The 12,534-nt window shown below is 38.5% G+C and overlaps 1 protein-coding gene across 2 annotated transcripts in view; it reads left to right on the top strand.

Moving 5' to 3' along the window:
* The first annotated feature begins 46 nt into the window (after positions 1-46).
* The window catches only part of ddc (dopa decarboxylase), a 41,389-nt gene continuing 28,901 nt past the window's right edge, over positions 47-12,534 (top strand). The window contains exons 1-2 of one of the 2 annotated variants that reach the window (XM_012964605.3): positions 47-180; positions 10,757-10,982. In XM_012964605.3, the coding sequence (XP_012820059.1) occupies positions 10,782-10,982 (201 nt within the window). In that variant the 5' untranslated portion in view covers positions 47-180; positions 10,757-10,781. Of the gene's footprint in view, positions 181-7,310; positions 7,404-10,756; positions 10,983-12,534 lie in introns of those variants that run through there. The other variant, NM_001011289.1, reaches the window with a different exon arrangement.

Genomic DNA, 12,534 nt, shown 5'->3' with positions numbered 1-12,534 from the left:
GGCCAGCTACAGAACTGCTGCTTATTGGGAAGATGCTGTCGCTGATAGCTGAATGACATGCAAGGGACTCTGATTGGCCAGTGGGGAGTGGATACTCTGGTTATATAGTGTGAGCAGCCTAAGCAGTGCATCAGATCTGACAAGAGAGCTACAGGAGAGATAAAAAGATTCACAAGAACTGTAAGTAACCCTCCCTCCCTTATCAGCTTTATGGCTAGTTAATCCCCAGAAGACAAATAACAGGATTACAGTAGCTCTCTTGCCCTGAGCTCTGTTTTTCCTTCTATACCTGATGCTCTATAATATAACTCAACAGAGCTCCCCGATAGCTGCTTTTCCTGTTTAGAAAAAGACGGGTGCTTTAAATATGTTTTAGTGTCCTTTAACTACAGGCTGACTGATAGGCGACTTAAACAGTAAGTCATTTTTTGGTCCTTTCACATTACATATTGATACTTTCCTAGGGTTTTGTCCTTAATGCAATAACTTAGTGAAAGTAAAATAACAGAGTGCTTACTTGTTGAAGGGTTTTGTAAATGTATACGTTCATTTTAAAGCACATTATTTGTACGAAACCTTATGCTTAAAATAAAAATGTTACTTTTTTTATATTTGTTTTTTCTTTTTTTATTCCTGTAAATTATTCTATTCTAAGTAGAGTATAGGTAGGACATGCATTATATCCCTTTAATTACTGCCTGAGCCTTTATTTATTTCTATTTCAGAATAATTTATCTTATGATTCAGGGGGTTTTTTTCCCTTTAAAATGTAGATAAGTTGTAATACTTGCCAAATGTTCAGATGTATTTCAGGGACCTTAACGCCAAAAATGTATTCATGTATATTTATATAGTGCTGCTGTTTACACAGTGATGTGCATGTTTACAGTAGGGTAATAGAAGAAACAGGTGAACAAATATTAGAATGAATAAATAAATAAAATTACACAATCACATAAATTTACATAGTAATTATTACATGGAACATGTAATAAGAGACACAAGAGGAAGAGGTCCCTGCCCTGTAGAGCTTACAATCTAAATGGGGTAGTTATAGGTGCAAATCTTTTTTTGTGTGTATGGGGGTTTCGCTACCCCCCCAAGAAAATATTAATCTTGTGCATGTCGTTTTGTTAAATAAATCTGATTTGTCAATTTTTGTTTTTAGATATTTTTAGATATATCGTATATATTGGACATAACATTATTTTCAGTATTGTAGCCGTGTTTTTGAATTAGTTGTGTCTAATTTGCTCTGTACGGTACCTAGCACTAGCAAGAGAATGAGCAGACTGGGCCAAACCATGCTTGATTTTGGCTCTTATAATATTATCAACATAAAAAAAAAAAAGAAAAACTAGGTCCGTTTAAAAAAGTTTTTTAGGAAGAAAAAAAAAGTTTGAAAGAAAACAGGGATTGAACACACAGCCACACTTTGCCATTTCCAGTTTCCCATTTCTTTGTTAAAGTGTTTCCCATTCATCCTGCCTTTAAATGGTCTCTGTCTTTCCCTTATATTCTTTCCTTTTTAATTACCTCCTATATTCAGTTTTTTCGATTATTTGACCTTGGAAGCCAGTTCTTTTAGCTGTTACACAGCAGTTCTACTTGCTAGCTACTATGGGCTCTGTAACCACTTTCCATTACTCTTCCTTCCTCCCTTCTGCATTTTTGAAGCTTTCGCAAAAATAAAGTTGCCTGACTGGGTTTTAGTTACTTTTAGTTACTTTTCTGTCTACAACAAGTATCATACTCTCAAACTAAATTGTAAACAAAATCATTCTACATTTTTTTATTTATTTTTTACAATAAACAGATTTACAGATCATTTTCCCTGCTACTATTGATTTGTAGTGATGTAGAATACATTTTTCCCATAGGTTTGCATTGCTTTAAAAACATTTTTATTGTTTCAATTCTCATAAATTGGCACAATAAAAAATGCCCTGATAAATATGCTAACTTGCGATAACCCTTTCCTGACTGTTAGGAGGGGGGCAGGATCTAAACAACAATATTGTACAGCACTTGTTTAAATCAAACCATCTCTATTATATGGTAGGGTTATGTAAGTTTTGTACTTTGCAAAGTAATATGATCCTTTGTCAAGCCTTGCTGGGCCTAGGGCCAGGTTTAAGATTTTGCACCCCTAGGTCCTTCACTCGCACCCCCCTTCTCTTACACTAGAGACTGGGTGGGAAGGAATCAGTCAAATTTCTCACCCAGTGGCGATGTGGGAGGCGTGCCGCTCCCCCCAACTGGAATTTACTATGCCGACTACTAGTACATTTAGGTATCTGAATTCTTTCCAGAAAATCTGAGCTCCTTTACCCACTAGAATAAACAAAGGGGCTTTAAGTACCCAATCCATAACTTCACATTAAACAAGATGAGGGATGGGTTGCATGTGGGTCTGGGAAATGGTTCCTATGAGTCAGAGACATAATATCATTAATGAGAATCCCAAACTATAGGAAACCTTGATGCAAAGGTGCTTGCCTAGTTTCTGTATATTGTGAATTGTCCTGGCTAAGCCTGAGCTGTGTTAGGACTTACTGTATATTCATGAAATGTGCACCACTAAGTCATTCTGTCATACAGATTTATTTGTTTTGCTTTGCCTTTAAAATATAGGCTTTTTTTCTGCACAGTCCTCTGGTGCTTATTTGGTTAAGATGTGCCCTTGCTTTTGCCCTGCTAACATTCTTGCTCATGTAAGGGAGGACCATGTTGTGAAATAGGCATAATTAGCAAACAGTAGTTTCTTCTGTCCTCAATTACTATTCCATTTTAACCAGCTTAAAATGTTTGAAATCTTACAAGCAAAATATATTTTACAAATGTACTCAGGGAGCAGTTTATACATAACCATTCATACATGGTTCGGTGTCAGTACACAGTACGTTTGTGTGTATGTTCCTGTTTTAAAAAAAAATTTTTGCTCCCGTTTCAGATTTTAAATGAAAGGAGATGTCTCCTTAAATACAAAATAAAACATATTATGTAATATATATTACCATACGGCAAAATAGTCCAAATGTAGCGGATAGGTTACTTGGCAACAGTTACCAGCATGAAAACCAAACAAATGTGAGTAATTAAGATTAGAAGCACAGAGTGCAAGAGGGTAATCTAAAACAATGAAAAGAACCAACAATGAATATAGCTGTACAAACAACAAGATGATAGTTCTGAACAATAACATAAACTGCAATAAATAGTATTGAACTTTAAATACTATAAATTTGCTAGGATCTTGTGTAAAGATCAAGTTAGTCTTAGGGCTCTGGTACACGGGGAGATTAGTCGCCCGCGGCAAAACTCCCTGCTCGCGGGCGACTAATCTCCCTGAGTTGCCTTCCCCCTGCCATCCCACCGGCGAACATGTAAGTCGCCGGTGGGATGGCAGGGGTAGGCAACTCGGGGAGATTAGTCGCCCGCGAACAGGGAGTTAAATCGCGGGCGACTAATCTCCCCCGTGTGCCAGAGCCCTTAGAGGTACATGAGATTCCATGTAAAAGATTATTTGGTAACAAGGCATTGTTCTGCCCTTATTTAAAAACCAGTGGCTCCGATAGGATTCAAACCACTGTCTTAATACCCTTATTAATGAGGTATATAATTTACACTTCAGCTCCCTGCCAATATATATGTAACCTCTATTTCAGCTCAATAGCTGCCTTCCTGGACTAGTACCAGTAGAACATGGGTTACACTGTACTCTCTCACCCAGAATGGGCCTTCGCTAAGTGGAAGAGGAAGGTGAGGGTGTTGTGCAACTACACCTCTCTTGCTGCTATGCAGAAAAATAAAAACAGAGGGCGCCGGAGGTTCTTGCAAACAACAAAATAACAAGTGTTTATTAAACATCCACAGGGTTACTCACAATACAGCTTCAGAGGCCAGTGGTACATGCCATACCACATATAGGGGCACATTTACTAATCCACGCACGTCTGAAAAGCGTCCGAATGCGTTTTTTTCGTAATGATTGGTATTTTGTGACTTTTTCGCGAATTTTTCGAGCGCTCAACACGAAATTTGCAACAATTCGCAAAAGTCGTAATGACTATGCAAAAGTCGCGACAATTCACGAAAGGTGTAATGGCTATGAAAAAGTCGCGACAATTCACGAAAGTCATAATGGCTATGAAAAAGTTGCGACAATTCGCGGTGATGATGACGAAAAAATCGCAAAAAATACGAAAAAGTCGCAAAATGTTCGTTTCCAATCCGATTTTTTCCCATTCGGGATTCGGATTCGTGGATTAGTAAATCAGCCCCATAGAGTGTAAAACAGACTAACACTCCCCTGCAGACAGACTTGGGCTGGATTGTGGCCTGGATACCCTCAGGGAATTCTCTATCCCGATTCCCTATTCACTGGGATCCCTACACTACAGGCAATGTTGCCTGGGTGAGATACCTTCAAAACTGTCTTTCCTATGTAGGAGCTCAGAACTGCTCTTTCTAACTCAACCCTAACTGCCTTACACTCTAGAGTGTACTATAATGGGAGCTACACCTGCCACTATCTAATGCCTCATTTACAGGTCCCTGTTCCCCCGACTTCAACTGGGCCTGTTCGCCAGGCTCACAGCAGCCATCCACTCTGTTCCTCAGGTGAAAGCAAAGAGGAAGATGCCACTCCTTTCCCAGCACTATACCAAAGTGAGGCAGGAAGTGGTCACCCTACTTGCTAGCCAATAGCACACATATGTTAATGAACTTACTTAGATACATTCCCTTCTGCCCAGCAACTAAGGGAACTGAACCTGTAAGGATTTAAAGCCATAGGGACCATTTAACCCTATGGGTCCCTACATATAGTTCCTCCGTAACTCTCTGGTATTTACTCTCTTACCCAGAAATGATTTCTTCCTTTGTTTGGTAAGTTTTGTTTTTGGTTATCCTCAGTTTTTGAAGAGTTTCTATAGCGCTCAACCTTTAACTGTTCAATTTAGTACCTCTGTTTAAAGGGATACTGTCATAGCAATAACAAAAGTCACCTGTCACCCCAACATAAAAAGCTGTATAATAAAAGTCCTTTTAAAATTAAGTATTACACCCAAATTCATTTTCTTTATTAACACACCCATACCCATTAAAAAGCTATTTAAAAATCACAGCTGTCAATCATATATTGCCTGCTCTCGGCACTCTTCAGCACTTTCCAAGATGTCACTGCACAACTCACATCCCCCTCCCTCCTCACCATCTAACTGTGTAGCTAGTGCATGGGCATGAGGTCCCCCATTCTGGCACATAAGATTTTGGAGTGATACATACTTGCCTTGTATGGTGCCCATCTGCTTGCGGTGATTGTGAATTCCAAGACTGAAGGAAATAAGATTTATATAATTTTTATAGTGTACATTAAGTTTATTTTACTTGACTATCATGGGAAAATATGTTTTTTTCAAAACCCATCAGTTAATAGAGCTTCTCCAGAATCCTGCATTGAAGTCCGTTTTTCAAAAACACAAGTTTAATTTTAAAATTTCACATGGGGCTAGCCATAGTCTTCGTTTCCCAGAGTGCCACAGCCATGTGACCTGTGCTCTGATAAACTTCAGTCACACTTTACTGCTGAGCTGCAAGTTGGAGTGATATCACCCCCCAGCAGCCGATCAGTAGAACAATGGGAAGGTAGCAAGATAGCAGCTCCCAGTAGATATCATAACAGCACTCAATAGTAAGAAACCCAAGTCTGGTTTGGGACTCCTCCAGTTACATGGGAGTAGGAGAAACAATAGGTTACCTGAAAGCAGGTCTAATGTGTAGCGCTGGCTCCGTCTGAAAGCTCAGACTCAGGCACAAAGCACTGAGATGGCTGCCTACACACCAATATTACAGCTAAAAAATACATTTGTTGGTTCAAGAATAACATTTTAAATGGTAGAGTGAATTATTTGCTATGTAAACAGTGTACATTGTACCTTCACTGAGCAACAGTATTTTGGCTTCCGGGGTCAGTGACCCCTCCATTTAGTGGCTGGCAAGAGTAAGAAAAAGAAGGCAAATAATTCAAAAATTATAAAAATGAAAACAAGAAAAATTTCTTATTTTGTAACATACTAAAAGTTATTTTGAAGGTAAACTACCCCTTTAGGGCCAGTTCTGGGGAGAATTGGGTAGAATGGCCATTTAATTTCATGAAGGCCCAGGTTGAAAGTCAGTTAGGGTGAGATTGTGGGTGAGTATTCTTTTGCTTTTCAAAATTTTCGGATTTATGATGAATGACCGATACACTAATATTTTACTATATACCTAGTACATACTCATTTCGTTAACTAAACAGGGCCCTGAGCAAAGGCTGGACCTTCAGGAGGAGATTGGACTAGAAAAAAGTTTGATAGCCACTGATTTAAGGGTTTGGATTTGGTTGGGCTGAACACTTTTGTGAATCCTGCCACAAACTCCCTGCAAATAGCAGCCATATAATGCCTGGTCATTGATGGAATGTCCTTTTATACAAATGTCCCAATGGGACCCTTAATGTGAAATAATAAATATATACAAGTAAGGCCCCATAAATTAAAATATAGACACTTCATATTTACTTTGATTGATCTTGGAATGAACACTTTAGCTTGTAAAACACAATTTACAAAATATGAGCTTAATAAAAGACCCCTTTAAAGTCAGACCATTTCTTTTGTTGTACTGACCACTGGTGTTGTTTGACCTCTCCAGAAGGTCTCCTGGTAGCATTAAATGAACGAACCACAAAAAAATATAGTAAACATATGTATAGCTTATGCCTACCTAATCATAATGGGAATGTTCTCGAGTGACAGAGTTCTGCAATATTTTGACAGATTATTTCTCTATTATATGTTTATAGTGATTTAATTCTCCTAAATTGGTAGAACAGAATTTGCCAAAGGAAACTGTGCCTAACATAGCTACAGATAAGGCTTTGCATTTTAAAGTAAGGATGAATTTATTTTAAGATACAAATTAAATATCATTTAAGGGGAAGTTACAGGGTAATTGCAGGAATCAATGGCTATTTTCTATTATGCAGAAATCAACCCCCAGAGAAGCAGCAGGTGCCAGTATAACAGTGGATTAAGGAAGCCATAAAACCTAAAATCATTTCAAGATAAAATGAGCAGACAGGGCCAGTCAGGTCATATCTAACATTAGGTTCTATATATCTGTGCTTGTATCATGCACTTCTGCAAAGCAAGGGAAATGCCTTCTGGACAAATATGTGACTGAAGCAGAAAAAAAAAAAACCTCATGCTTGACAGAGCAAATTCCATGTGAGAAAACAAAGTTCATTTTGCTTAGATAATATGAATGAAAGACAAACAGCAAGTGTTTGGAATCTACTTAATGCAGAAGCCACACAATTACACTTAAAGTTAGAAGCTAAAAGGCTTTGCAACGTAAAGGTCAGTTCTTCCCTATCTGTATGTAATTCTACTTATTTTCTCCATTTCTGTTCTCTGTCTGTTACATTATTTCACATTCCTGACTTCCGTCATTCCATGTATGATCACAAATGGTGATATGAACTTATGTGACTACTATATGACAAGAAATTGATTTATTCATTGTTATCTTTATCCATTTGTCTATTGGTATATTTTCCTCACAAGTTCAGAGAAAATATATGTGGTTAGTTGCTGAATGAAAAGATAGAAGAAAATGAATTTTTTGGATTGATTATTGCATGCAGGTCGGCATTGCATATGGATATGCATATGTGGTGAAAAGCAGGGATACTGACTATTCATAAAAAAGCACAACTAATAGTTACTTATTAACTATATTATTGCTTTTCTGTGAATTCACATTCTGTTTCATTGGTTAATGTCCCTCCACGCCTTTGCTTGGGATTACATACTGTTAATAGGTTATTGGAACTGCTGCATATGGGCAGATACCAGGAACTATGTAAGGTATTTCCATATAAAGAATTGAGCATTTTGTCTATATTGAGCTTTGTGGACTTGTAACACGCACAGCTTTTCATCGATGGCATGATTTGTTGGGTGGGGCCAGTACTTTAAAGGAAAACTATACCCCCATAATGAATACTTATGAAGAATTAAAGAATCTCACCAAACTGGAATATCTATATCAGTAAATATTGCCCTTTTTTCATCTTTTCCCTTGACTCACCATTTAGTGATGGGCTGTGTGCTCCCTCAGAGATCAAATGGCCAGAAATAATGCAGCTCTAACTGTAACAGGAAGTGTGGAAGCAAAAGACAGAACTCTGCCCATTAATTGGCTGATGTGGCCTAGCATGTGTGTGTGTCTTGGCTTGTTTGTATGCACTGTGAATCCTATGATCCCTGAAGGCGGCCCTTAATGTTTTATTTAGGAGTACCCAATAGCCCATACTACTAAAAAAGTGTATTTTTAAGAAAATGGTTTATTTATATGAAGCAGGGTTTTACATATGAGCTTGTTTATACAACATATTTTTATAGAGACCTACATTGTTTGGGGATATAGATTTCCTTTAAATAATGACACCTGTATGTAATGGTACTCTTAATAAAAGAGCTGTAGTCAAGAAAATGAGTGAGTTAATAAACTATTCTGCAATATAAACCTGCTGGATGTTTGTCCTAAGCAGAATGTAAAAAACCAAAACACAAGTGTCTTCTGGTCCCAGTGAGTACTGGGTCCTGTACAGAGCAAGATATGGGACTTGCGCTAAAATCAATGCTCACAAACGCTTTGCAAGCAACTTGTATTCTAGGAAAAAAACATAGTATTTGTGTCTAATGTAATGTAGACTGGGCATCAGCAGTAAGGGCAAAACTCCATGGGGTTGGATCTACAGAATGCTTGTAGTCACATGGGTTAAAATATAATGGCACTGATACAAAAATCTGATGTGTAAACTACATGAGACTAGCCATGTGACACAACATGCCTGTTGGAAGGGAACGCTGCATGTAGCACATCTTTATCCAACGAGATAAAATCTGATGGCGTCTGACAGACTTTTTTTTCATTACAATTGCAATGTAGTATATTTATCTGTGTATTTACCACTGGGAGTAATATAGGTTGTTAATAATGTGCTGCCTGTTTCTGGAGCCTTGATATGATCTGCAGAAGCTGAAAAGCTGAACAAAACATGCAGGAACAAAATACTTTACTTTATCTGATCCAACTTTACTTTACAGCCTGTGGTGAACAGATTTTGTAGGATCCTGGTGTTGCATGATAATATCAGATAAAATCTAACCCATAAAATCTGATCAAAATCTCGTGTGGATTTGTGGAGAGGCCACAGAAGAAAATTTTTAAATTTGGCTCCCATATGGAGCAGTCAGGACCTCTCCCCACTGCTCCGTATGGGAGTCTAAAGGAGCGCATGCGCACTCGCGGCTGTGGGGGGGGAAGGGGGGTGTTGTCGCGCATGCGCACTGGGGGGGCGCGTGTTTGCGCATGCGCACGGGGGGGGTCGCGTGTTTGCGCATGCGCACGGGGGGGGACACCAACAGGGGCGGTTTCGGGGCGCCCAGAAGAGAAATCCGGCCCTGGGCACCAGCACAGGCGCTGTCAATCATTTCACTTTTAAATCAAAACAAACCCAAACTGGAGCTGGCTTTTGATTATTGCATATAATCTAACTTTAATAACATGACATTCAGAAACTTGTTCTGAAAATGGCAAATGAGTATCTGCACCTGGAAGCTCCCATATTTCCATCTCTGAAGCTGAGTTTAGCATGATAAAAGAACAAAGTGTTTTTGCTACAAACAGATGGAATATAATGAAGGACAGACTCTTCTCATCGCATTGGAGTCACTGTGATATTAATGTGTTGAAACATCCCTTAACATAACATTTACCTATCAAGGCCAGAGCAATAAACACTTTAGATGAAGCAAAGCTTTAACAATCAGTTCCTCTTTGTGAGTGGGTACATCTTGCAGAGAAACTGGATTCAAATTCCAAGGTTTTAACCAACATATATTGTCCAGACTAGAAAGTGAAGTAAGAGAGTTAAGCTGGCCATACATGCACCGATAATATCGTATAAAACCTCGTTTTGTACGATATTCTGTGCGTGTATAGCAACTTGGCGAGGCGAACGATATCGCAGGAGGCTGCAGATATCGGACGACTCGCCAATTGGGTGGGTTAAAAGATTTTGATCGGGCGCCATTGAAGGTGCCCGAGCAAAATCTATGTTTAGGGCTGAATCAGCAGGAGGTAGAAATCCTATTGTTTCTACCTCCATATATGACGATTCAGCCCTGAACGTCAGTGGAGGGTTGGAACGATCTTTTGTTCAATCAAAAATCGCCACGTGTGTGGCCAGCTTAAAGGACATGCGTTCTCTACATTTGCATTTTGCATGAGTGGGAAACTCTTCGTCTGACCTTTTCATGTTATTATTACATTTGTTTTCCTTAAGCGAATGCTGTCAACACATAATTACTTCTTTCTAATATAATTCCATTTATTTTTGAATAAAAAAAGATTTCTTCATAGACAGTAATACTACCATGCAAGATATACAGTATTTATCTTTAAGGGAAACATTCTCCACAAATGCCATACATTTATAACTCAAAAGTATTTCTTGTGGTATACATTTTTGCAGAACATGTATGCAGAGATTTCTTACTTTGATAAATATGCACCTAAACTCTTTCTCTGCCCAGTCACCCTGCCCCTGCACCCTTACTTAATATGTCATTATCAAACACCACAATGTGCACGTGAACATGCCAGGTTTAATAAAATGTGTTTTCTCTGTTCTGGCCTACAGACTTTTTATTCCCTGACTGTCAACAATGAATGCTTCCGAATTCAGAAAAAGAGGAAAAGACATGGTGGACTATGTTGCCGATTACCTTGAGCAGATTGAATCAAGGCAGGTTTTTCCTGATGTAGAGCCTGGTTATCTCAGACCTCTTATTCCAGATTCTGCTCCAGAGGAAGGGGAGACATACGAAGAAATAATAAAAGATGTTGAGCGAGTGATCATGCCTGGGGTAAGGGAAGCAATAACCTTACAATAAGCTTTATGGTCTATAGTCAGTTTGAACTCTCTTTCTGAAAAAGGACTATGTGTTATTTTTGAATGACAAATTCTTCATTGTTCTGTAAAACATTTCTGTCTTTATCCCACAGCATGGGTATAGGTCTGCACAGCAATATTCCCCGCATGAAGAAAAATGTGCATTTAAAGGGTTTGTAAACTGAAAATCAGTTTTTCAAGTATCCAATTTTCAGAGGGTTTTAAAGTTTTTTGTAAATGTAACTGCTATTGACAGTAGTACTTTCTGTGCTCTGCCCTGCGGCGCAATTGTCCACTCTTCTCCAGCAAAAACTACACCATACTTCTTCATAGGCGTGTTAATCAACTGGCTTCTGAATCATTTTAAAAGTCAGAATCAGCAATGCAGAGAATAGAAAAGCAGAGACATACAAAAACTGTAAACTCTTTTTGGAAATGTTTTTCTAACCATCCAGACTGAGTCTGCTGCTGCTGCATGACAACGTTATTTTATATTTAAAATAATGTTACATGATAGTCATGTTTTTGATTTGGTTGGGCCAGGCCCTCAGATTTGGCAGAATCCTACAAAAAAAAAGACTTGAATTTGGGCTATTTCCAAACTGAATCCAGAATTCAGACCAGTATTAGGACTGTACAACCTGCAGGTTTCTAACTATTATTTGTTAGACAATATTGTCTGCTCCTGAAATGCAAAATACTTGGTCATTGTAAACATAAATTCAAACCCCCATAAAATAAATTGGAAGAAACCATATTTATGTGAGTGAACATAGAACAAGCCTATAGTGGCCAATAATGATCCCACTATCTTAAATATTCTGTATGAATCAAAGAATTTTTGCTACAGAAAATAACACACTGACTATTACTGACTAGGGTTCTAAGTGAGGCAAATATTATAAAGCATCATAGACTCATAACTCCTCTTCTTCAAAGAAGTTCTTTAGTCTATGGCAGTGAGTAAATGCATGACCTCCATCTGCTCAACAGCGCTGCACTCTGCTTCATGTATGGGCCCCCCGTGGCTTAATTATGCACTTCTTATGGCCCCAGAACTCACACCTATCAGGTGATAAGTCCCTTTATATTTTTGGGCTAAGGCCACCTCACAGGGAGCCATTTATAACATAAGTATATACAGTAAATTTATACAATATAAAATTCAGAATACAAAGCTTATTAGTAATGAATTCAGGTTCGCATTGCATGGCATCTAAAACTCTGCATTAAAATTAATAATTGGCCCTTTATTATTAGAGATCTATCCCTAACTTTTTGCTAATGTTAATATGATTCCTAATGACCCCTAAGCCTGAAGGTGTCTATACACGGGCTCAAAATAATTGTTGATATGGTCCTTCTGGACCAAGTTGGCAGCTAATTGGCCTGTTTATGGGGCTCTCTGACTAGCATGCTCGACCACTATCAAGGCGAAAATGGCAGCTTAAAAATCCCACTTGGGCAAGGACGGCATTGGCTCATTGATGCAGTCCTCATCCCATTCCAATGGCCTGATCACCTCA

Source organism: Xenopus tropicalis, chromosome 6, assembly GCF_000004195.4.
Source record: "Xenopus tropicalis strain Nigerian chromosome 6, UCB_Xtro_10.0, whole genome shotgun sequence".
NCBI lineage: Eukaryota > Metazoa > Chordata > Amphibia > Anura > Pipidae > Xenopus > Xenopus tropicalis.
The sequence above is the reverse complement of the archived record's forward strand: the minus strand, read 5'-3'. Positions and strand labels throughout refer to the sequence as shown.